The following is a 23913-nucleotide window of genomic DNA, read 5'->3' as shown; positions in this document are numbered from 1 at the left end:
CGCAAACAGTTTGCTGAAAACAAGCAGACTAAGGACATGGATTACTGAAACCATATCCTGTGGTCTGAGGAGACCAAGATAAACTTATTTGGAAAAGATGGTGTAAAGCGTGTGTGGCAACCAGGTGAGGAGTACAAAGATAAGTGTGTCTTGCCTACAGTCAAGCATGGTGATGGAAGTGTCATGGTCTGGGGCTGCATGAGTGCTGCCAGCACTGGGGAGCTACAGTTCATTGAGGGAACCATGAATGCCAACATGTACTGTGACATGCTGAAGCTGAATATGATCCCCCCTCCCTTCAGGGCTGGGCCACAGGGCAGTATTCCAACGTAACGACCCCCAAACACACCTCCAAGACAACCACTGCCTTGCTAAAGAAGCTGAGAGTAAAGGTGATAGACTGGCCAAGCATGTCTCCAGACCTAAACCCTATTGAGCATCTGTGGGGCATCCACAAATGGAAGGTGGAGGAGCGCAAGGTCCCTAACATCCATCAGCTCCGTAATGACGTCATGGAGGAGTGGAAGAGGACGCCATTGGCAACCTGTGAAGCTCTGGTGAACTCCATGACCAAGAGGGTTAAGGCAGTGCTGCAGAATAATGGTGGCCACACAAAATATTGACACTTTGGGCCCAATTTGAACATTTTCACTTAGGGGTGTACTCACTTTTTTTTTGCCAGCGGTTTAGACATTAATTGCTGTGTGTTGAGTTATTTTGAGGGGAAAGCAAATTTACACTGTTATACAAGCTGCACACAAGCTTACTACTTTACATTGTAGCAAAGTGTCATTTCTTCAGTGTTGTCACATGAAAAGATATAATAAAATATTTACAAAAATGAGACAAGTTAAGGATGGGATGCTGCTGTATATTTAGAAAATCCCAGATGAGTTTTCTTTGCCAATGTATCACATATATCAAAAAAATCTCTTTGCCCATGGGCCTCAGTTTGAAAATTAGCTGCTAGCACATTCGTCTGGTGAAGTACATCAGAATTAATTTAAGAAATGTGCAGCGCTATAAATAATAAGAAATGTGCAGCACTATAAATAATAAAGTGCAAAGTGCATACCAATATAACAGTGTTATGGAAATTCATCCAATATAAAACGTAAATTCATAAACATTCCACATATAATGTTAAGAGCAGTAGTCCCAATACAGTGTAAAAGTGTATACAAACCTAATGGTGTTATGTAAATTCATTCAATATGAGTCATACATTCATAAACATTCCACATTTGATGTGAATAGCAAAAATAATCCCCCCCTAAAAAAAACCTAGAAGAGATCAATCCCGGAAACAGTCCTTCAAAACAAAATAGAGACAGTATATTTAACCAGCCAATACCCAACAGTCCATAGATAAATGGGAATATCACCTGAGAGGAAAATGTGAGGATACCCTGGAAAGCCCCCTAAGACAGGTCCATCCACCTTGTGCTGTAAAGTGAGGGGGCTTACCAGATAATTTTGACCCCCGATTAAAGTGGTTAAATTAGGCTTTAGTGAACGTAATGGAACATCAATAGCCTCATAGTTTGTATGGAAGGTGATGCAGGAACCTCTGCCTATCATTGGGGATGCACGCCCTCAGTCAGACCTCCAACACACTCCGCCAGGTTATATGTCATATGTGTAAAATGGAAAAGCGAACATAGCGTAATTCCAGTTAAAAGTTTTTGTTAAAAGTTTTTATTCAAAGTGGTTGTTTTAGGTCCCCTCATAAGCCACTGGCTCCAATGTTCAGAAACCCTGAGTTCGCTCCAGGTCTTGAGCGTTCTCATGGTGGACGAAAAAAGGTTTACTGCGCATTGCTGATATGTGTGATCATAAGGGATTGTACACCAAACCGATTTTAATCGATAAATTACAAATGCCTGTGTCTGAATGTTTTAGATACTCTCAAATAGCACACTATGCCAATACTTTAAAACGCACGCCAGATCTTGCCTGCAGGACTCATATGGAATATCTTTGTGAAAAGTTTGATAAACGAAAAGGTAATATCTCGGAAATATACGTCATCCTTACGACCTCCTGGGTCTAGAAAATTGACCTATATGGACAAATGGGAGGGAGACCTACATGAATCTCTGGATCTGGAGGACTAGCATAGGTTGGCTTGCAATACTTCTAGGGCCCTGATCAATACCTCCATAATTGAAGCTAACTACAAAGTTCTCTTGAGGTGGTATATGGTCCCCACCAGGTTGGCCGCGTATGTCTTGGGGGGGCTTCTCCACTTTGCTTTTAGGGGCCATATTCTATTCCACCACATGACCCCAGATGACGTCAGTTGCGTACTGACGAAACTTGTCGGGACGTGGGAGCGCCATACATCACATCCGGTCCCTGGAACGCAGCACCGCGTCCCCTGATTCTACATCGCTCCAGTTTGTTATTCTAGACCGGCTGAATGTGGACTACTTTAATGTAAGTTTCTACCTTATTTTTATAAATGGGATCTTTTCATGTTACACTATGAGGAGTTTCTTGCTCTGCCTCCGCTAACCCCTGCCCGGTGCCTTCCACATTTGTGACAAACCCGGTGAGGAGAATTCTGAAAAGGATTGCTGTTCCTGGTTTTTGATGCCCATTCTGACTGCCTGTAATAGGGGTCATTGTAATCCGGTAAGCAGCTAGTGTGGCTTAAGTGTGGTGAAGGACACTGGGTGGAGGCTACACTCCAATTTTTCCACGCACTGGTGATTTAGCATTGAGGATATAAGGAAAGCTATCTACACAGGATTGGAACTATTAGCATAGAACACCTTTTTTGATTATTAACAGAGACTCACTATTTTTGGATGCACTGAGCACTGTTTTGTTTGCACAGTAATTTCAGCGAGGTCCAACCCCCCTCTTTTGATTTACTGCATTCCATGTATGGTAGAGATGATACTGGATACGGGTGTATAAATTCATTTACTCCCTGACCCAGGTGAATTTTCGAAATCCCGGAGACATGCGTTGTTGGGGGGCGCCCCGAAGGTTGCCAAATTGCTAATTAGATTCATATTTGTGGCGGCCAGGATAGTGATTGCAAGGTCATGGAAGTCTGCTGCTATACCCTTCAAATTGCTAAAGGCAAAATTGTCTTGAATAATGATTAATGAGCGCCTCTCAGCCATACTCAATGATAAGGTGCAACTCTTTGAAAAGGTCTGGAGCCCGTGGCTTCGGTATTTGGAGGGAAACCCATGGGCTGGACAGTTGTAGACCGTATTGATAATCCTGTATAGGTCATATGAGACTTGCTTAATAGTCGGCACCAAGTGATATGGGGGTGCCAAATTACACAGCACAAGCACTGTGCTGTATAACATGCTTTAAAGGAACAGGATATATTTTTTAGTTTTTTTTGTTTTTTTTTTTTTTTCGTTTAGGGTAACAAATAGAGCGTCAGGTAACTGCTGAGGACCATGTAGACCTATTGTCTGGGCACTCCTAGTTGTTGGAGGCATGAGGAGTCTATATAACATGTCGTTTTTCAAAAACTAACTTTGGTTTTATGTCATCGTCGATACAGATAGTTCTCAATTGAGTTCATACTTAAGAATGTGGATTGTAAAACCCTCAACACTGAATTAATTGTTTCCTGCTTCTTCCCTTGTGTCAGGTTCCACTGTGTTTGCTGAGATCCAGGGAGTTGTGGATGCCTGTGTCAAGCTGACTGGAATGCCTGACCTTACCCTGTCTTTTATGGTAAAATAAGGCTTTATATATATGTACTGTATGTTTCCTCTCTACAATATTTACTCAACTCCCGTACCTGTATACTTCTTATGGACCAGAGCGATATTTACAATTCAGCTGTGAGCCTATTGATTTAGCCATAGCTTTTGTCATTTAAATGTCAATGCACCAAAACTGATATTTGACCTAGTCTTCATAAGGTATTAATTAACCAAAACTTTCCAAACAGACAAGCGCTTGGGGGTAAGTTGTAGTGAGGTGAACTCGCAGCACGCAGTCTCGGATAACCAATACTAGTGACTGTGCTACATTGTCAGTATAAACATAAAGGAATGTATTCAAAGTAAAAAGAATGGTCTGTGTTCCATATGGAGAAAGGTTAAAACATTACAGCTAATTTGTGATAGTGGAGTGCATTCAGAAAACACAGATATAGGTATAGGCTTACTGTCTCCTGTGTTCTGACTTGGTACTCCGGTGTATAAAGGCAGAGACACTCCTGGGCAGTGTGGATGAGCGGGTCCTGTGGATAGGGAGAAGCTGTACAGTGAAGCCCGCTGTAACTCCGGCACCAGACAGCAAGTGGCCAGATGGAGCGGATGGTGTGCTGGAGGTCAAGTCAAAATACTCAAAGCGGCACCTGGCCCTCAGGTGGTCTACGGGAGCTGGAGGGTGGAACACAAACAGGATGGTGGAAGCTGTCAGCAGGCTGTCATCATGACAACAAATTTCATGCGTGGCCCTTTCTCAAGTCATGACTTGAGAAAATGTCACTCTGAGGACTTTGACAACCCCTCTGGTGCGCCGTCTGCTCCATCTGGCCGCTTGATGTCCAGCTCCGAACATGCAACTTTGTTCTCTGCATAGTAATCTCCAGTTTTATAGTGATCCTTTCATCTCTGTGGTGACAACTGATTTAACTGTATATATGAACTCCTCTAAAACATACTCCTGTGCAAAGAGAGTGTATACACTGCTCAGGTGATCATGAGTAGCTATCCGATGTGGGTGCTCGCCCCAGCTCGCCACCGTAAACTTCAGTGATAAAGGAAAAAGGTTGGCCAAACACAACCACGGGGCTGAAGCAGATAAAAACCTTTATTTGTCACCATGCCAGACAGACAAACAGGATCAAACATTGAGGCTTTTTACATCGACATCTCAAGCTTAATCTTAACCAAATATGACGACTATGATTAAGCATGAGATGTCCATGTGAAACGCGTCTGTGTTTGATCCTGTTTGTATGGTGTGCGGCCAACCTTTTTCCTTTAACATACTCATGTGGACACCATAAAGAGTAATGAGTCTCTGTGTGAGCACCAATCGCTAGCCACTAAATGTTTATCAGAGGGCTGACTAACCTTTTGTCTTTGTACATACAGCCATGTGAAAAATTAAGCACACATCATGGTCTTTCCAACATATTTGGACAGAAAAAAATTACAATGAAACTACGTTTGTGGAAGAAAGAAAATGGGATTCTTGACCTACTGTAAAATCCATTTCTCTAAAGTTCGACTGACACAGCTCCTGATCTTCTTAACAATTGGGTCATACTGCCCCCTACAGGAGTAGGACACTAGGCATAAAAAGAACTTAAAAAGAACGCCTATGGACAGCCCTAGGAGGTATACTCCCCCTCTCTGCTATAGGTACTCAGTTTTGTTACAAGCAGTGTCAGAAGTAATACAACTCCATAGGGGGTGCTGCTTAGCCTCCAGGTCATGGCGTAAAAGCTAAGCCCACTCGGTCAGAGTTTGTGATACTAGGGCAACGATGAAGACCGGTCTGAGTGCCGAGCCAGCCAAAGTGAACCTACTGTGGGCCACAACTTCCGCCTTTCTGTCAGCCGGATCTTTAAAAGCCGACGATTCTTCTACCAGACTCATGGTTGCCTTATTCAACCTGGTAACTGCGGGATTCACCACCAGTGGAACAGTACACTTCTTAACCACTTCTGGACTGGAAGATTTTCCCCCTTAATGACCAGGCCATTTTTTGCGATTCGGCACTGCGTTAATTTAAAGGACAATTGCGGCGTCCAGGAAGAAAAGGGGCCCAGAAGTGAGCACCAGGGGATGAGGCTCCCACAGCTAAAATGGCCGCCCAGAAGGCTCTATAGTAATGGTTGCTATTCATTTCAGTGCCGAACTAACGCAAGATGGCCACCGCAGATACATAAACATGGCCGCCAGCCTATACAGAAAATAGGCTACAACAAAATGGCGGCTCCATGAGGCTCCCAGAGACCCAGGAGGGATCCTTTAGCCAAGGCAAGATACAGAGCAAGAAGGTGGGGGGGCGCGCAGGAGCCCCCCACCAGGTACAGACCCCCCCCCCCACACACACACAGCCAGACGCTGGCGTCGCACCCCTGCCCCCATCGCTAGTACAGCACCCAGCCCCAGAAGGTAGCCAGGCCACCATACGACCCTGGTATAGGTGGAGGGGGGCAAAACCAGAAAAATTCCCAGCTCACAGCCCAGCTATGTGCTGAGGGTCCATTGTGCCTTTAAGGAGGGTTGGGCTACCTCCATGCCCACCAGCCCCCTATCTATCCATTAGAATCCATATGCTCTCACTGTGGGGACTCTCAAAGATTTACAGGAGTTGGGACTGCAGGTAATCCAGGGTGCCGCAAAGTGGCCCTGCAGCTTATGCAATGCTTTGCAAATGTGTGCTAACTAAACCCCTGTTTTAACGCATACTGTTAGACAGGTAATTTCCATTAGTAAGCAGACTGGTTGGTGAGTTGAGCTGGGAATTTTTCTGGTTTTGTCTTGCATACATTGCTCTTCCATGTACTCCTTGCTGTGAAGGGCAGTTATAGGTTGGGGCAGGGGCTATTCTGTTTGTTATAGGTGGAGGGGGGAGAAAGGGGGGGGATAGATGACCCACAGGATCATCAGACTCAGCGGGGGGGGGGGGGGGGGGGCTAATGGGAAGGAGGGTAACCTGGGGGTCCGACCGTCCAAGGGAGGGGCCTGCATCCACCCCAACCCCAAAACACTCCAGGGGGAGAGGGGGGATAGCTACTCACAATACCAGGCGGGCACCGCTCCAGAGAGAACCTCCTCGCCATCGAAATGGGGAGGCCGATGGCCCGGAGGATTGCTGGGATGCAGGCTGAGACCAGGTCGTATGTGACCTCACGAGGCATTTAACTCACAGGCCAGCCCCCATCCGGTGGGGCTATATCGCAGCCGACCTAGTGCAGAGCTAAGGTCTGCGCGCGCTCGCTGGCCAGACTGAAATGACCACTGGACCTAAATTATCCAGCCGTCGCCCAGTCTGGCAGTAGATTGTAGATTGCGCAGGAAAACATCAGGAGAAAAAAAATCTATCAAAAAGAAAAAGTTGCCAGGACTAGAGATCCCAGCAAGGAACTAGGTCCTTACTCCTGACTAGGCAGAAAAAACTGAGTACCTATAGCTGAGAGGGGGAGTATACCTCCTGGGACTGGCCATAGGCGTAGTCAAGTTCTTTTTCTGACTAGTGTCCTACTCATGGCAATGCAACCCAATGGTTAAGATCAGGAGCTGTGTACATCAATGAACGAAAGCGAAATATACCAGGTTATAAAAATAATTTAACACAAGCCATACTGTATGTAGTTCAATGTTATTTTAATTACCTTTCTTTTTTGAACTTTAGCGCTGTAGTTTTCTGTACAAATCAACGCAATATGGCCATGTGGAGGTGTTGGTTGGTACAGTTTGTGTACAGAATGCCTCCAAAAATGTAATTTCCTGCAAGTGTGAAGAACTTTGCACTAAAATAGAAGTCAAATTTAAGGCATCCTCTGCAACAAAAAAACGTCATTTTTGGTAGGATACTCCCTAAGGGTTAACCATTAAAGGGATGCAGACACTGCAACTGTTATCATCCGCACACTCAAACTGCATCAGTTAAATAAAATGTATTAGTCGCTCCTATTCAGAGTCATTGTGCACAGGGCATAATCTAACAAAGAGCTATGCCTTCAGAACAGGAAGCTGTAGGAATCTGCAACAAAGTTTGTTAAATTCCTTGCAATGTACATCGATTACCGAGAGTGAATTGGGTTTTTTTTTTTTTTTTTTTTTTTCCCCCCTCAACAAATATGGGAGTTACTATTTTAAGGGTGTACTTCAATTTTCCAGATAACAAATCTGCCTTTTGTTTAATTTAGATCAAGGGTCTCCAAACTTTTCCAACAAAGGGCCAGTTTACTGTACTTTACTGTGTTTTACTGTACTGATTTTAGAGGGGCTTAATTGTGGCCAGTGGGGGTAGAAAATGGCGCCCGTGCCCAGCATGAGTGAAAATAAATATGGCTGCAGAATTGGTGTTCAGCAGGAGGAGGGAAAGTGCCCCATTGTTGGTAATTGGTGGGAGGAATGGTACTTTTATCCAGAGCATCAATAAAAATAGTCTATAATTTGAAGAAAAGTGTGGCCATATACCCCTGTCAGTAATGTTCTGTTTTATCCTCATCTTATTTTCAGAATCCACGGCTCCTGGATGATGTCAGTTTCCATCCCTGTGTCCGATATAAACGCTGGGAATCCGAAAGAGTTCTGTCCTTTATTCCCCCAGATGGAAACTTCCAACTCATGTCTTACCGTGTTAGTTCACAAAAGTAAGTACAATGTGTTACTCGCCTAAAAGATTTAGGTGCAATTTATATTTTTGCATTGCATTAGGCAGGCCCCAGAAGTGAATATGCCATCAATGCACCCTGACGTACTAAAAATCACACTTGCTCCATTTTTGGAAAAAGGCAGGTGCATTGCCTTGCTGCGTTAAGGTGCCAACACATGCAACATTCATTGGCAGGCATTAACGCAACGTGGAGCTCTTAATGTAAGGTCTTCGCACAGCAAATCATGCTAAAATAAAAACAGTCAAGGTTTCTTTTGTAACTATGGGATCATACCACCTAAAGCTGATATTTCTGGGTTGGTGGATTTCAGAGACTCGAATCAGCTTTTCCCGACTTTGCAGGTACGTTTCTGCACAAATATGGAAACTCCTTGCCGGGGATGGAAGATCCAGACACCAGTGGCGGCTGGTGCTCAATGGGCGGGGGGGGGGGGGGGGGGTTGGGGACCTTCATACAGACCGCACCATACCCACGCCCCCCCGACCACACCAGGCCGCACACCATAAGCACCCAAACACCCACCTCCCCGTCGCTGGCTCACTAACCCTGCCTGGACATGTGGAGGGAGGGCAGCCAGCAGCAGCAAACGCCCGCGGCTTTGGCTTCTTCCCCCTCAGTCTTCTGCATCTCCTCCTCCATGGTCAATGGCATGGCTTCTCCTTTCGCCCAATTGGGAAACGGGTCTCAGGACCCGCTTCCTGGTTGGCCAGGAGGAGGATCCATGTGACAATAGCGAATATTCATTCACTATTGTCACACAAATGGGTGAGCTATCTAACATGCTTTAAAAAAAAAAAAAGCCCCATTGAACTCCATGCGTCCGGCGCCCTACATGTAGATTAGGGGGCCGGATGCGCGGCGCCCCCCATTGCACCAGCCACCACTGCCAGACAATATAGTACAAGAATCTAACCTCAGGAAACACAGGAAACTATTGTCTGATTAAATTCCCTACCTACGCGAAACTGAATTACTCGTTTTTGGGTGCACTGACCCTCTAGTACAGGGATCTTCAAACTACGGCCCTCCAGCTGTTGCAGAACTACACGTCTCAGGAGGCATTGTAAAACTCTGACATTCACAGACATAACTAGGCAATGGGCATGATGGGAATTGTAGTTCCTGAACAACCGGAGGGCCATAGTTTGGAGACCCCTGCTCTAGTATGTAGCTCCATGTGTACCAGAATGAGCCTTGGTAAAATGTGTTTGTTTATGTTGTTCACAACTGACTATTTTCATTTCCTATAGCCTGGTCGCCATTCCTGTCTATGTAAAGCACAACATTGTCTTCCAAGAAAACAGCTCAAGTGGAAGATTTGATGTGACCGTGGGGCCCAAGCAAAACATGGGCAAGCCTGTGGAAAATATAGTATTAACTGTACACATGCCAAAAGTTGTCTTGAACATGAACCTCACTCCAAACCAAGGAACCTACATATTTGATCCTGTTACCAGAGTAAGTCACTTTTCTGGTAAAAGTCAGAATTGGCAGTATTGCATGATTTGTTATTTTGGAGGTGGTAATCTGACTTCCCAATGGCTGCTGTGCGAATAACAAAAGGTAAACCTGGTTCATATAGTCTGCCTCCTGTCAGGTGCCCAGCAACAAGGAATTTTTTTATTTTTTTTTTAAAGCAGAACTTGAGGCAGATAAATAACATGAATTAATGCAATCTCTGTAATTGTTTATCATTAAATGTACTTTTTTTTTCTTTTTTTTTTTAAATTCTTTTTTTTTTTTAAATACAAGCAGTGAAAGTACCTGAATATGACTTGTTAGCAGCCTCTTGAAGTCCCTGTACAGCAGAATTTAGACTGGGAGAAGCAGACGTAGAATATAGAGCCTTTTAGCTGTGATGAAAGGGTATATAAAGCCTAAACCTTTTTAGTTTTTGAATGAATGGGGAAGGGATTCATGGGTGCTCAACCTGTGGTCCTCCAGTTGCTGCAGAACTACAAGTCCCATGACGTATTTCAAGGCTGACAGTTACACACTAGACTCCCAAAGGAAGGGGCATGATGGGACTTGTAGTTCCACAACATCTGGAGGGCCACAGTTTGCACACCCATATTGGATTCTCCATAGGTGTGCGCAGCCTATTGCATTAGGGTGTGCACCCCAAAGCCCAAACACATATCCATGTGTATATATACTGATGGTGTCAGTAGGGTAGAGATCGGTGTCTGTAGTTTTATTGTTATTTTTTATTCTTTTTTACAATTTATTTTTTTTGTTAGCACAGTTAGGGAGCTTTGGTGAAATATCAGGGGTAATCTGCACCACAAGGGGTGATTAGGGTGTGCCCAGGCACACCTGGCACACCCTGTGCGCATGCCTATGGGATTCTCTGTCAAGATTTACCTCTTTATTTGTTCTGGTGACCATTGTCACCCAGAGAGTGAGAGGAAATCCAAAATGTTTGCCAGAGCAAGAGGTAAGGAGATCTCTTCCAATGGGCATACCTGTTCAGGGAACAGCTGAGGGGAATTACCCCCTCATTTGGGAAACTTACTGACTTTGTGTCTCTGGGACAGGAAGTGATAGACTCCCTCCAGAGGTGGTTCTGGCCACCTCACTAGATTCCTTTGGAAAAAGACCTGGATTCTTTCCTAGGTGTACATAATATAACTGGATACTGATATTTATCGGTAAAGTTGATCCAGGGAATATCTGATTGCCTCTCGGGGGGATCAGGAAGGACTTCTGGCAGCAAATTGGATCATGCTTTGCTGGGTTTTTTCGCCTTCCTCTGGATCAACTGCGGGTATAGGATTGTGTATATTGGATTGTATGGTTGGGTTTTCTTTTTTTATTGGTTGAGCTAGATGGACTTGTGTCTTTTTTTTTTTTTCAACCCGACTAACTATGAAGGGAAACTTCCTCAGTGCTATACAGACAGAAAAATAGAAACCTGCCAGATGTTTTAACGCTTCAAAACGTATACATACTATTGAAGTGCTCATATGCTAACAAAGCTCATGCTGAAAGGAGAGAAGAGAGGGATAAATCATATGGCTTCTAACACTTCAGACTGAACGCACAAATGCAATATTAATTTTATTTTCATATTTATGGCCTTGCGTTTAAGGAAAGATATGGAGATTTGGCAACAGTTGGTAGAAGTAGACATATGGGAACATTCCATAAGATAAGGCGTTTGCAGTCATTACACTAGAAGTTTCCATGTATGATTATTCAGGTCAGATAAAAGTTAATATTTTAGATTTAATTGGATAAACAGAAAACCAGGATTATACTATTTTGGAGACTGAAATAAATTTACAATGAAATTCCTGTTTTAGAAATAGTAAGCATGGGTTGGGGCCCTAAATTCCTTTGTCGCCATTGATATTTTTTTGTCATTTCTTTTTTTGGAGATATAAGAGATCTCACCCTATTAGAGCAGTAACCAAAGTAGGTTCACCTCTATTCCTGCTCATATGAGAAGGATAGTATGTTAGATTTCCCATCACTTCCTAACAACAATCACCAGTACATAAACTGGGAGTAAATTCAGTGTGGACACAGTTGACGGCGATAACAGACTGTGACTCTAGCCCCATACCTAATCTATTAACTACTATAAAAAATGTATTGGCAGGCGTTTCATTTTTATTTCCTGCACTCCTCCCTTCAGAAGAACTATTAGAACTAATCTTGGCTTTACCTGATGCACACCAAGCCTTGAACTGAAGGGGAATTATTGCAGAAGATCTGACACCAGTAGAAAGTGCAAATGTTTACAACACTTAAGCCATTCACAAATCTACTCTGCACTGTTAATTATAATGTATTTTATTCTGTACATAGATACTGAACTGGGACATTGGTAAAATAAATACACAGAAGCTTCCGAACTTGAAGGGGACTATATCTCTACAGTCGGGGGCCCCAAAACCAGAAGAAAACCCCAGTTTAAACATCAACTTTAAGATACAACAGCTTGCAATCTCAGGTGAGTTCCATTTTAAATAGTTTCTGAAAGTGTTTTTATTGCTGTGTACTTATGGACATGTACACTTGTAATCATGGTTAGGTGGAGTGAAGGAGCTTGTTCTTGGGTCTCTTTGATAGCCCCCTGAACATTACTATACACTTACATATTTCTAGCAATTTTAACCACTTAAGCCCCGGAGGATTTGGCTGCTCAAAGACCAGGGCCTATTTTGCGATTCGGCACTGCGTGACTTTAACGGACAATTGCACGGTCATGCGATGGTGTACCCAAATGAAATTGACGTCCTTTTTCTCTTACGTCCTCCGACAGTCGCCGCCCACTCCTTCAGTCTTCACCAATGGGTATTGACTTCTTATCCATAGGAGCAAGCTAGGCATAAGACTTGTTAAAAAAGTAATCTACATAGACATACCTATGGGGCTGTCCCACTGGTCCAATACCCCCTCCTATCAGCATTCCCAACTCAGTTTGTCTTCTGCCTAGTTAAGGAGTAAGATAGGCTTCCCTGTGCTGGGGCTACTGTCTCAGCCTTCTTCTTTTATTTTGTGATTTTATTTTCTGCAAATGTTTTTTCTTACTAGCTGTTTATTTGCCAGCTTTTTAGTTAGTTGGATCTTCGGATGAAGACGGCGTTGCGGAGCTGGGAGTCGCACTGGTGTTCCAGAACAGAGGGCCTTATGGAGTCCCAGCCCGCCATCGAGCATTTAGCAGGCTATGCGTACGCCCTGGCCTCGCAAACGACCTGTCCCTGTCCTCAGGGACGACGTTGCTAGCGTCCTGCGTTTTAGGCTGACGGTACCCCCACCGCTTGGGGTGGGAGGCTTCCCGTTGATGAGAGGCGCCCACGCCATCGGGTACGGTGAGTACATTCTGTGTGGGGCCTCTGTCTGAGGATGGCAGTCTGATGTGTCTGTGGTATCCCCTCATGTCTGTGCGTTTTTGGGCTCCCTTCCTCCCGGTCCCTGCGGGGGCTATACCGCGCTTGGAGCGCTATGTGGGGGTCCCTCTCCTGAGTGCCACTGTATTGTGTGTTTGGGGTACAGACATGTGCGGCGACCGCTGCGGGGTTGAAAACCGCCGGTCCACCATTTTAGGTGTGGGCATGCTGCTGGCTTCAATGTGGGCGCCTATGCAGCGATGAATGTAGTGTGTTTTGATGCCTTCCGGCGCCATCTTGTGTGTGGCAATGTGTTCTTCTGAGCACATGTCGGCGGCCATTTTCCCGGAGCCTCCCATTACTTTCTATGGGCAACCATTTTTCCTTAGCCTGTTTTTCCTAGTTCAGCCTCCTGCAGTGACATCACTTCCCTTTTCTCTACAGTGGAGATCAGCAGGCGCGTGGTAACACTTGTGACTTGGGTCTGTCTTTGCTGTTTTTTGTGGGGAATACCTCTGGCTGTCAGCTCATTCCTACTTGCGGGGTCTGCTTGCATAGTCCTCATAGCGGTGGGCTCGCTGTGCACTTAAAGGGCCAGTAACTTTAAAAAAAAAAAAAAAAAAGTTTTTTTTTTGATGGAGTCCCAGGACAGCAAATTTCCCCCAGCCTTAGTGGATGATTCAGGTTCCTCTGGATCTTCTGCTCTTCCTGCTTTGACTGCTGCACTTGTGACTTTAGCATCCAAGGTGGATCTTCTGATGGCTGAACGGGATACTAAGAAGAGGCCTAGGCTTTCTCTTTCTTCTGATATGGTTGCCGTAGATAGTGTGCCCCTTGAAGGGTCTCGTTCTTCCCAGTCTAAAGGGGAGGTGGAGGATGAGGAGGGGAATGATTCCCCCCCCCTGGGACGGCCGAGGATCGCGCAGCTATGGCTGTGCTGATTACTGCTATTAAGGATACACTACATTTGGAGGATGAGCCCAATCCTCCGGGCAAGCGGTCCTCTTTTGGTACCTGCAGGTTCCGTAAGGCAGCGCAGGTGTTCCCTTGCCCCGCTGAGTTCCACGAAACTGTGAATGAACAATGGCGCAATTTGAAGCGCAATTTTGTGGTGCCAAAACGGTTTCAAGTCCGTTACCCCTTTGCGTCTCCTACGGATTTGCGCTGGACTGTGGCTCCTAAAGTGGATCAAACTGTGTCTAGACTGAACAGGGCCACTCTGGTACCCACCGAGGATTCCCCGGTTTTCCGGGACCCTATGGATAGGAGGCTTAAATCCCTTGCCTGCCATTCATATATGGTAGCGGGTTCTATGCTGAAACCTATTTTCGCCTCAGTCATGGTGGCTCAGGCTGTGGCAGATTGGGCTAAGGTGCTCAAACGCACCCTCGTGACTGATTCTGCCCCCCCTACTGCCTTGGAAATGGTGGACCAGATTTACCAAGGGGTCATGTATCTGTGTGATGCAGCCTTGGATGAGGCCCCGTTGGCGGCTCGCCTATCGGGGGTCGCGGTACTTAACCGTCGTCTGATCTGGTTGAAAAGCTGGTCGGCTGACCAGACTTCCAGAAAGACGGTGTCTGACATCCCTTATGCGGGGAATCGTCTCTTTGGAGATTCCCTAGATGAATTGGTTAAAGGTGTCACTGGGGGCAAGAGCACTCTTCTACCCCAGAATCCTAAGGGTAAGTTCTTCCGCGGTAAGCGGGGCCCTTCCTTTAAGCCAAATCAGGGGTCCTTTCGTGCCTTCAAGGCTCAGGACAAGGGAAAACCCTTCAAAGGCCAGGGTGGCCAGAGTGGCCAGAGAAAGCCCTGGGCGGGCAAGCAAAAGGCTGCCCAGACTGGCGCGGCGGCTCCGTCCGCCACTGCCTGAAGGGGCGCCCTCACCCGTTTCAGGGGTGGGGGGACGTCTGCGCGGTTTCCTCCAACCTTGGCTGCTCCGGATTCCGGACAGGTGGGTTCATGAAATCATTCGATCGGGCTACAAGATCGAATTCCTTTCACGGCCGGCGGACAGATTCTTTCCCTCAAATCTTCATTTGACCCCAGATCGGTTGCAAGATCTGCATCGCTCAGGGGGTTGTCGTCCCGGTGCCTCATCGGGACAGGTTTCGGGGGTTTTATTCAAATCTGTTCACTGTGCCCAGAAAGGAGGGAAAAGTGCTTCCAATTCTGGACTTGAAGGCTCTGAACCGATTCGTGCGCGTTCAAAAGTTCCGCATGGAATCCCTCCGTTCGGTAGTGGCCTCCTTGAGTCCGGGAGATTTCCTGGCCTCCATCGACCTTAAGGATGCATATTTGCACATCCCCATATTCGAAGGTCATCAGAGGTACCTCCGATTCGCTATCGCGGAGGAACACTATCAGTTTGTGGCGTTACCTTACGGTCTCACTTCGGCTCCAAGGGTGTTTACCAAAGTGTTGGCACCTGTTTTGGGCCTGCTATGGGCTCAGGGCATTGCGGTCCTGGGATATCTGGACGATCTCCTGTTAAGGTCGAGTGCCAGTCAGAGCCTGCTGCGCGATCTGTCAACTACGGTTTAGACGCTCCAGGAGTTCGGTTGGACCATCAACGTTCAGAAGTCGACTTTGTCTCCTTCGGTTCGTCTCCCGTATCTGGGGATGGTCCTGGACTCCGCCCAAGCGAAGGTGTTTCTGCCGAAGGACAAGCTCCGGACCCTACAGGACGAGGTCAGATCCCTCAGGGACAACGAATCCTCGTCACTCAGGACCTGTATGCGGTTCCTGGGGTTGATGGTGTCGGCCTTCGAGGCCATACCGTTTGCACAGTTTCACACGAGGTCTCTCCAGGCGGAGATACTGGCCAGATGGGACAGGCTCCCCCAGTCCTTGGACCTGAGGGTGTCTCTGAGTCGCCAAACCAGATTGGATCTTCTGTGGTGGCTCCAGTCTCCAGCCGTAGCGGAGGGGAAATCCTTCCGGTCATTGCTGTGGACTGTGATTACCACGGATGCCAGCCTGTCGGGCTGGGGGGGGCGTGCTGGGCAACCTGTCTGCCCAGGGCACTTGGTCGGGGGAGGAATCCTCCCTACCGATAAACATTTTGGAATTGTGAGCGATCAGGCTGTGCCTGCTCCATTGGTCGGATCGTCTTCGGGGCCGCCCTGTACGGGTGCAGATGGACAATGCCACTGCGGTGGCTTACATCAATCACCAAGGGGGCACCAGGAGGTGACCAGTATTCTGTCTTGAGCCGAGACTCACGTCCCGGCGATCTCGGTAGTTCACGTCCCGGGTGTGGAGAACTGGCAGGCCGATTATCTGAGCCGCCAGACCCTGGACCAGGGGGAATGGTCCCTGCACCCGGAGGTGTTTCAGATGCTGTGTGCGAAATGGGGATCCCCGGATGTGGATCTTTTTGCATCCCGGCTAAACAACAAGGTGGAAAGGTTCGTGGCAAGGGCGCGCGATCCGCTGGCAGACGCCTCGGATGCGCTGGTGGTGTCTTGGCACCGGTATCATCTGATCTATGCCTTTTCCCCCGATTCAGTTGTTGTCCAGGTTCCTGCACAGGTTAGTCTCGGAACCGAAGTTGGTGATTCTGGTGGCCCCGGACTGGCCACGCCGGTCGTGGTACGCGGACATCATTCAAATGGCAGTCGAGCCTCCAAGGCGGCTACTGTTAAGAGGCGATCTGCTGTCGCAGGGACCGATCTTCCATCCTGCTTTACAGTCGCTGGCTTTAACGGCGTGGCTGTTGAAAGCCAGGTCCTGAGAGACAGGGTTCACTCGTCTGAGGTCATTCCTACTTTGCTCAAGGCTAGGAAAGCCTCGTCCGGTAAGATTTATTACGTACTTGGAAAGCTTATTTTGCCTGGTGTGAATCCAGAGGTTTCCTTCCTCATTCCTATTCGGTGGCAAGAGTGTTGGCCTTCCTACAAACTGTGGTGGATCAACGTCTGGCGTTGACCACGATCAAGGGCCAGCTGTCTGCTCTGGCCGTCCTTTTTCAGCGTCCCTTGGCATCTAACTCTTTGATTAGCACCTTTATTCAAGGTGTGAGTCACTTGGCCCCTCCTCGGAGGGCGCCTCTACCTCCTTGGGACCTGAATTTGGTCCTGTCAGTTTTGCAACGTCCTCCCTTTGAAAAGATCAGGGAGATTCCTCTGCCTGTGCTGTCGCGAAAGGTTGCCTTTCTGGTGGCAATCGCATCTGCTCGCAGAGTGTGGGAGTTGGCGGCCCTGTCCTGCCGCTCCCCCTATCTGGTGGTTCATAGGGATAAGGTGGTCTTGCGACCTAACCAATCCTTTCTTCCCAAGGTGGTTTCGGATTTCCACCCTAATGAAGATATTGTCTTGCTTTCGCTGTGTGCAAATCCTAAGCATCCTAAGGAGTTTGCTCTGCACTCCCTGGATGTGGTACGGGCGATCAGGGTGTACCTGTCGTCTACTGATTCCTTCAGGAAGTCGGATTCTCTTTTCGTCCTTCCCGAGGGACCTCGGAAAGGTATGGCTGCATCTGCGGCAACCATTTCTAAATGGATCAGACAGATGATTGTACAGGCCTATTCAATTAAGGAACGGGTTCCGCCGTTCCCTGTCAAGGCGCACTCTACCAGGGCGGTAAATGCGTCCTGGGCCTTCCGGCATCAGGCCTCGGTGGCCCAGGTGTGCAAGGCTGCGACTTGGTCGTCTGTGCACACCTTCTCAAAGTTCTACAAACTTGATGTTTTGGCATCAGCAGATGCGTCCTTTGGCCGCAAAGTTCTGTGTGCGGCAGTGCCTTGATGGGGGGTCAGGCTGTTGCCTATCCCTGTCGGTTGGGGTTGTTTTTTCCCCTTTGGTTATTTGCTTCCTGGGTTGTTGCTCAAGTTGAGCCTTCTGTTACCCAGAGGATTACCTTTCTGTTCACGTAAGATTCCTTTCTCTGACGTGGGTACTGCGTTGCCTTTATATGACGGTCACGTTTTCCCACCCCTCATGTTTACACTGCTTTGGGACATCCCATTGGTGAAGACTGAATGAGTGGGCGGCGACTGTCGGAGGACGTAAGAGAAAACTGAATTTTTGTAAAATTTTAACTTAAAATTCCTTTCTCTGAGTCCTCCGACAGTCGCCGCCCCCGCCCCTCTATTGGGGTTCTTGTGGACTTAACTGCTTGCTACCAAACTGAGTTGGGAATGCTGATAGCAGGGGGGTATTGGACCAGTGGGACAGCCCCATAGGTGTGTCTATGTAGATTACTTTGTTTTTAACAAGACTTATGCCTAGCTTGCTCCTATGGATAAGAAGTCAATACCCATTGGTGAAGACTGAATGAGTGGGTGGCGACTGTCGGAGGACTCGGAGAAAGGAATTTCAAAAAAATTCATTTTTTTCCCACAAACAGGGCTTTCTTTTGGTGGTATTTGATCACCTGTGCGATTTTTTTATTTTTTGCGCTATAAACAAAAAAAGAGCGTCAATTTTGAAAAAATAAAATTTTTCACTTTTTTTTATATGAAATTCCCCCCAAAAAAATGTAAAAATCTAAATTTTTTAACATTTTAGGCCAATTTGTTTTCTGCTACATATATTTGGTAAAAAAAAAGCGCAATAATCGTATTTTGATTGGTTTGCGCAAAAGTTATTGCGTTAACTAAGGGAAAGATTTTCTGTCATTTTTATTGTTGTTTTTTTTTTTTCTGCGACATTGCGATGGACAGATCGGACCCCTGACTAACATTTTTGACACTTTTGGGGGTACCAGTGACATTACTACAGTAATCAGTGCTATACATTTGCACTGTTACTGTAAAAATGACACTGGCAGGGAAGGGGTTAGCTTTATTAGAGATCCAGGGGTTAAGTGTGTCCCTAGGGGCGTGGCTTTTGATGTAACTACAGAGACATACGATCCTACATAGCAGGATCGTATAGTCTCTTCTATTACATCAGGGAGAATGACAGGCGGCTGTGATCTCCCAGCGGGAGATCGCGAGTGGCCGGTGGACATCGGAGCCGCTGGTCACTCGCTCAGGGATGGCCGTGAACGAGCGGGAGCTCCTGGGCGAGTGACGTAGTACTACTCCGCTTTGCCCAGGAGGGGCTGACTGCTTCAGTAAATGTACTTGCGGCGGTCGGCAAGTGGGTTACATGATATATAATAATTTAACTGTAGACTTTTTCCATATTTTTAGACCAAGGGTCAGCAAACCCCAACACAAGTGACATGTGCAGCCTTTTTTCCTTCCCCCATCTACAGAGCAGCACAGGGAAGTGTCAGTCAGTTACACACTGCTTCTTCACCACTAGTTCATGCCGATCTCAGAAATCCTTTCCCCACAGCATTATGGTCCACTGTGTCCCCAGTTCTCCATCTCGGTCATTGCTGTAGCTGCAATCGCCACACAAACGATAGATCCAGATCCCGTCATGGGGAGGTGGTCAGGTGCCGATCTGCTGGGGTTTTTTTTTTTTTTTTTTTGTTAGAACTGTGATTGTGCAGTTCTGTAGCCCTGCTCACCATGAGGAAGATGATGACTTGCTTGGTAGAAAATATCAGAAGTAAGGGATCTCACGGTCACTGAGAAAGCAACAAACAGGTGACAGTTTTTGGAATTTTGTTGAAATAGCTTCCTGTTTGTTTTAATTTGCTGCTGCTCCTACCACACTAGGCATTTTAATTTTGCGTGAAGAGGATATGTGCTGCCTATCAGACTTTAATCTTGTTGACACTTCATAATGACATTGTTTGGTTCACTTTTTTTTTTTATTTTGTGTATATTGAAAGGAATGGAGGTGCTTACAGGTCTTGCAATGTAAACTTAAAGTGGTTGTAAAAGTTTTTTTTTTTTGTGACCTTATCGCATTATTTACATTAAGGTAACAAAACCTTCCAATACTGCATTTCACGTTGCTGAATCCTGACCCTTAATTCCACAGCTCTGCACTCCGGAGTCCTACTTTAATCTCCCCAGCACTGCACTCTACATTACTGACTCATGGTCTCTATTATTACTCCTGTCCTGACCTTATAAATTGATCAATAGTGCTCGGTATTCAATTAATTCAGTTTGTTTTATTGCGATCAATCATGGCAACAAGCAACACAGTTGTACACAATGCTTGAAAGGAAGCGATGCATTGTTTACAACTGTCAACTTGCTGTGATTGGTTACATGGTACCAGCAGTGGGACAGATCAGTGACAGATCGCATGGTCCCAGAGAATGTTACAATGTCCACCTAGCTGTCATTTTGCTATAGCCTGGGTGGAAAGTGGTTAACTATTCCCATAACCTATTAGTATTGTACAATCGAGTACAAGTGGTACAGTTTATAACAGATCTATATGTGTGTTGGGTAAAGTTATTTTATCATCTTAGCATTCAGCAAATATCAGAATTCTCTAGTTAAATGTACATGTCATTGATTTACTCTACAGGGCTCAAAGTGAACCGTCTGGACATGTATGGGGAGAGATACAAGCCTTTCAAAGGAGTGAAGTATCTGACCAAAGCAGGAAGGTTCCAGGTGCGCACATAACACGTACTCCTCATGGCCTGTACTAACCCATCAGCTGGGCCTTGGAGTTTGGAAGTATTGCGCATCAGGTTTCCAAACATTTTCTTGTGCATCCAGCAAAGTTTTTATACTAAACCTCAAGGCCTGTGCAAGATGTTGGCATTAGAACCACCAAAAATAAGAATGAAAGAAAAAGGGAACACTATGGACTTTAATGAACTGACCACATTTATGTTTGATTCATAATGGTGTGTGGATTACCATGAATAATCTGACTTGTCAAGGGGGCCAGTGGATTTACTTTGGGATTGTCGTTTATGCTACTTTATTCTGGGGGTAAACAATATTACATCCATAATAAATATAATTCAGTAACCCCCCCAAGCACTCAAATAGTCAATAAATGCAGCTTGATGGGCTCTCTAAATGACATACAAAGAAAAGCACTCTTTACTGAGTCTATGTTGCCACTGAAGCATCCAAAAAACTGTAGTTCCGATGTCATCCATCAGGTGTTGAACACTAGTTCTTTATGGTACACCCCTAAATGGAGTATTCTGTGTTTAGTGCCACAACCCAGTGTAATAAAATAGTGCTGATCCGCAATGCCCTTCAGTACCGGGTGTCTTGGCTATTCCTGCCTTCCTTATGACCAAAATAAATGCCTTAACCCTTTCACTGACAGAGGCTCCAACTGCAGACACGCCTCTTTCAGTGAAAGGAAATTTTCACCAGTGCCATCAGCAACAAAGCTGGTATAGCAAACTTGTTATTTTAGAAAATTTTATTTTTTATTTAAAAAGTAATGTGTTAATATAACCGGAGCCATCATGTTTATATGAGGGCTTGTGTAGCAATGGTTTGTGTCTATGTAAAAGTAGAAATAAAAAGCCAAAATTACTTTTCATCACTGTTTGGAAATTAAATTGTACATGTTTCTGTATAAAATAAAAAATATCTACCCCAAGTTGTAGGTGTACTGATGTCCTGGCTGTATGCTAGGGTTATATGACCTGAATGTTAGTCTAAAAGCCATTCTTTCTTTAAAGGTTAACTCTACTTTTGTGGGAAACAAAATAGCATATCCAGTCATTGTATGAACTTTTCAATTTGCAGCTCTGTAATTTTCTGTGAAATGCAATCTGGCTAACCTGGAGGTGTTCTGTACATAGAATGCCCCCCCGAAACAATTTCCTGCACTAAGATACAAGTAAGATTTCAGGATTCCCCTGCAATAAAAATGTCATTTTTGGTGAGATACTTCCAATAGGAAATAATGTCTAAAGGGAGGCAGGCCCAGCAATTTTCCTCATTAGAGCTCTGCAGGTGCAGCAGCTGGTTGATCATTAAGAAACCACTTCCATTAAACTCACTTCTGCACATGGACACAAAAACAGGGATTTGTTCAGAATAAAAAAAGGTAGGACTCTGCTACAGATAGTTAAATCCTTGTAATGTACATAGATCACCCTGGGGAATTTTTTTTTCCTGAACAAACGTAAGTTACTCTTTACTCACATATTGCTTTTCTGCATGCACTCTGCCGCATTTCCTGATGCATTACAGCTGCTTTTTTCTTTACTGCGGCTTGGCGCTTTTTTTTTTTTCTTATGCATACCAATACAGTTCTGGGCAGGAAAAAAAAAAAGCAGCATGTTGTACTTTTTTTTTTTCTGGAGCTGGAATGCACAGCGCTTGTGTGCACTATGCCATTGGAACCAATATAACCTACTTTCCATGCTTTTTTTTGAAGCAGGAAAAAAAAAAAAAGTACTAAACTGCATGTGGTGTGAACTGGCCCTAAGGCTTCTTTTCTACGTAAAATCTAGAAGCAAGTGAGAAGAAGCTGATCACCGTAAGGCTTCGTGTACACATAGCCTACTATGACCGGTCAAAATGTTCCTATCCTGAATGCGATTCTTCCGCATTCAGGAGATGAAGGTTGAATCTCCCATACCTGAAGCAGCTCCTAAAAGCCTATGTGTACATGGACACAGAGGCTTTTATGGAGTTGAGTTTAGGAGCCTTGCTCAACAAAAAATGCCAAAATCTCAAACTCACATTTAGGAGCTGTAATGTACATAAAGCCTAACAGCCTCTATGCACTACAGGGGACAGTGCAGCGGGAGCTGGTTACAAGTAATCTCTATAGAGGGCAGTACAGCGGGAGTTGGTATTGGCAATCAGACAAAACGTCTGGAGAAAGCCATGCATTAGGAGGGTAGCTGGATGTACCAGGCATTCCCTTAACATGAACACTCACCTTATTATGTACAGACCCTGTGGAGAGGTAGGTTTGGTGTATTTTAAACACATTGTGCTCATTGGGGGAAAGTAAATTGAAGGTTTTCTTCAATTAGTGGCTCACATGCACCACCATGTGGTACAATATCATAAAGCCTCTATCAGGTACAGAAAAAAATACTATATTGAAGGAAGGGTAAACAATAGGTTCATATTACGTTTTTTGGCTTAATGGGCAGGTACATTTTATAAGGGGCTCATTGGACTTTTTTTTTTTTTTTTTAATTGATAGCCCCAGGTCTCGCCCAGCAGGACCACTAAAGTGGGTTTTTGTTTTTTTGGTACAGCAAGTGCTTCAATTCTTATATAGCTCATAGGAGAAATCGGAAAACCCCATTTATAGGTTGGGGTACACTAGTATCATAGCTCTGTTATGAACTCATACACTTTTTGATAATGATTCCATTGGCAGCACATTGAACTTGAATGTCCTACAATCTAGAACAGTGTTTCTCAACTCCGGTCCTCAGGGCACACTAAAGGCCCGTACACACGTGCAGATTGTTGGCCAAAAAGCTTCGGCCGACGGCCGATTGTAGGCTTGTTAGTATGATGCTTCCGACAGCGCACTTTCGGCCGAAAAGAATCTGTCGTGCAAGCATTAAAATTTTTGTATGCCGACACCAGAGCGGCCGATTGTTCGCCAGTCAGTACAGATTTCGGCCGACAGACAGCAGATTTGCAAGACTGGGCATGCTCAGAAAAGAAAAAACACAGGGAAAGTTAACCATCACATGACATCACTTCTGCAGTCGGCGGACAAAATTCTTGTGCAGTCTTTTGCACTTTTCAACAGACATGACAGCCCGGGGACAAAAGACGGCCGATCTGCACGTGTGTACGGGGCTTAACAGGCCAGGTTTGCAAGAAAACTGAAATACATCACAGGTGATATAATTTGCTCAGTGATTGCAGTATTCTAGTCTGCATCTCCCCAAGATAATACTTATAGTGAT

At 45.6% G+C, this 23913-nt stretch overlaps 1 protein-coding gene across 2 annotated transcripts in view; it reads left to right on the top strand.

Moving 5' to 3' along the window:
- AP3M1 (adaptor related protein complex 3 subunit mu 1) overlaps positions 1 to 20733 on the top strand; it is an 80635-nt gene extending 59902 nt beyond the window's left edge. For both annotated transcript variants that reach the window (XM_082268423.1, XM_082268424.1), the window contains 5 exons: positions 3626 to 3711; positions 8193 to 8326; positions 9601 to 9808; positions 12164 to 12308; positions 20574 to 20733. In XM_082268423.1, coding sequence (XP_082124549.1) covers positions 3626 to 3711; positions 8193 to 8326; positions 9601 to 9808; positions 12164 to 12308; positions 20574 to 20674 — 674 coding nt within the window. In that variant the 3' untranslated portion in view covers positions 20675 to 20733. The remainder of the gene's footprint in view (positions 1 to 3625; positions 3712 to 8192; positions 8327 to 9600; positions 9809 to 12163; positions 12309 to 20573) is intronic.
- The last annotated feature ends 3180 nt before the right edge of the window (positions 20734 to 23913 follow it).

The sequence above is a fragment of the Pelophylax lessonae genome (genome assembly GCF_965119305.1).
Source record: "Pelophylax lessonae genome assembly, chromosome: 9".
Classification (NCBI taxonomy): Eukaryota; Metazoa; Chordata; class Amphibia; order Anura; family Ranidae; genus Pelophylax; species Pelophylax lessonae.
This window is presented reverse-complemented; position numbering and strand designations above follow the sequence as displayed.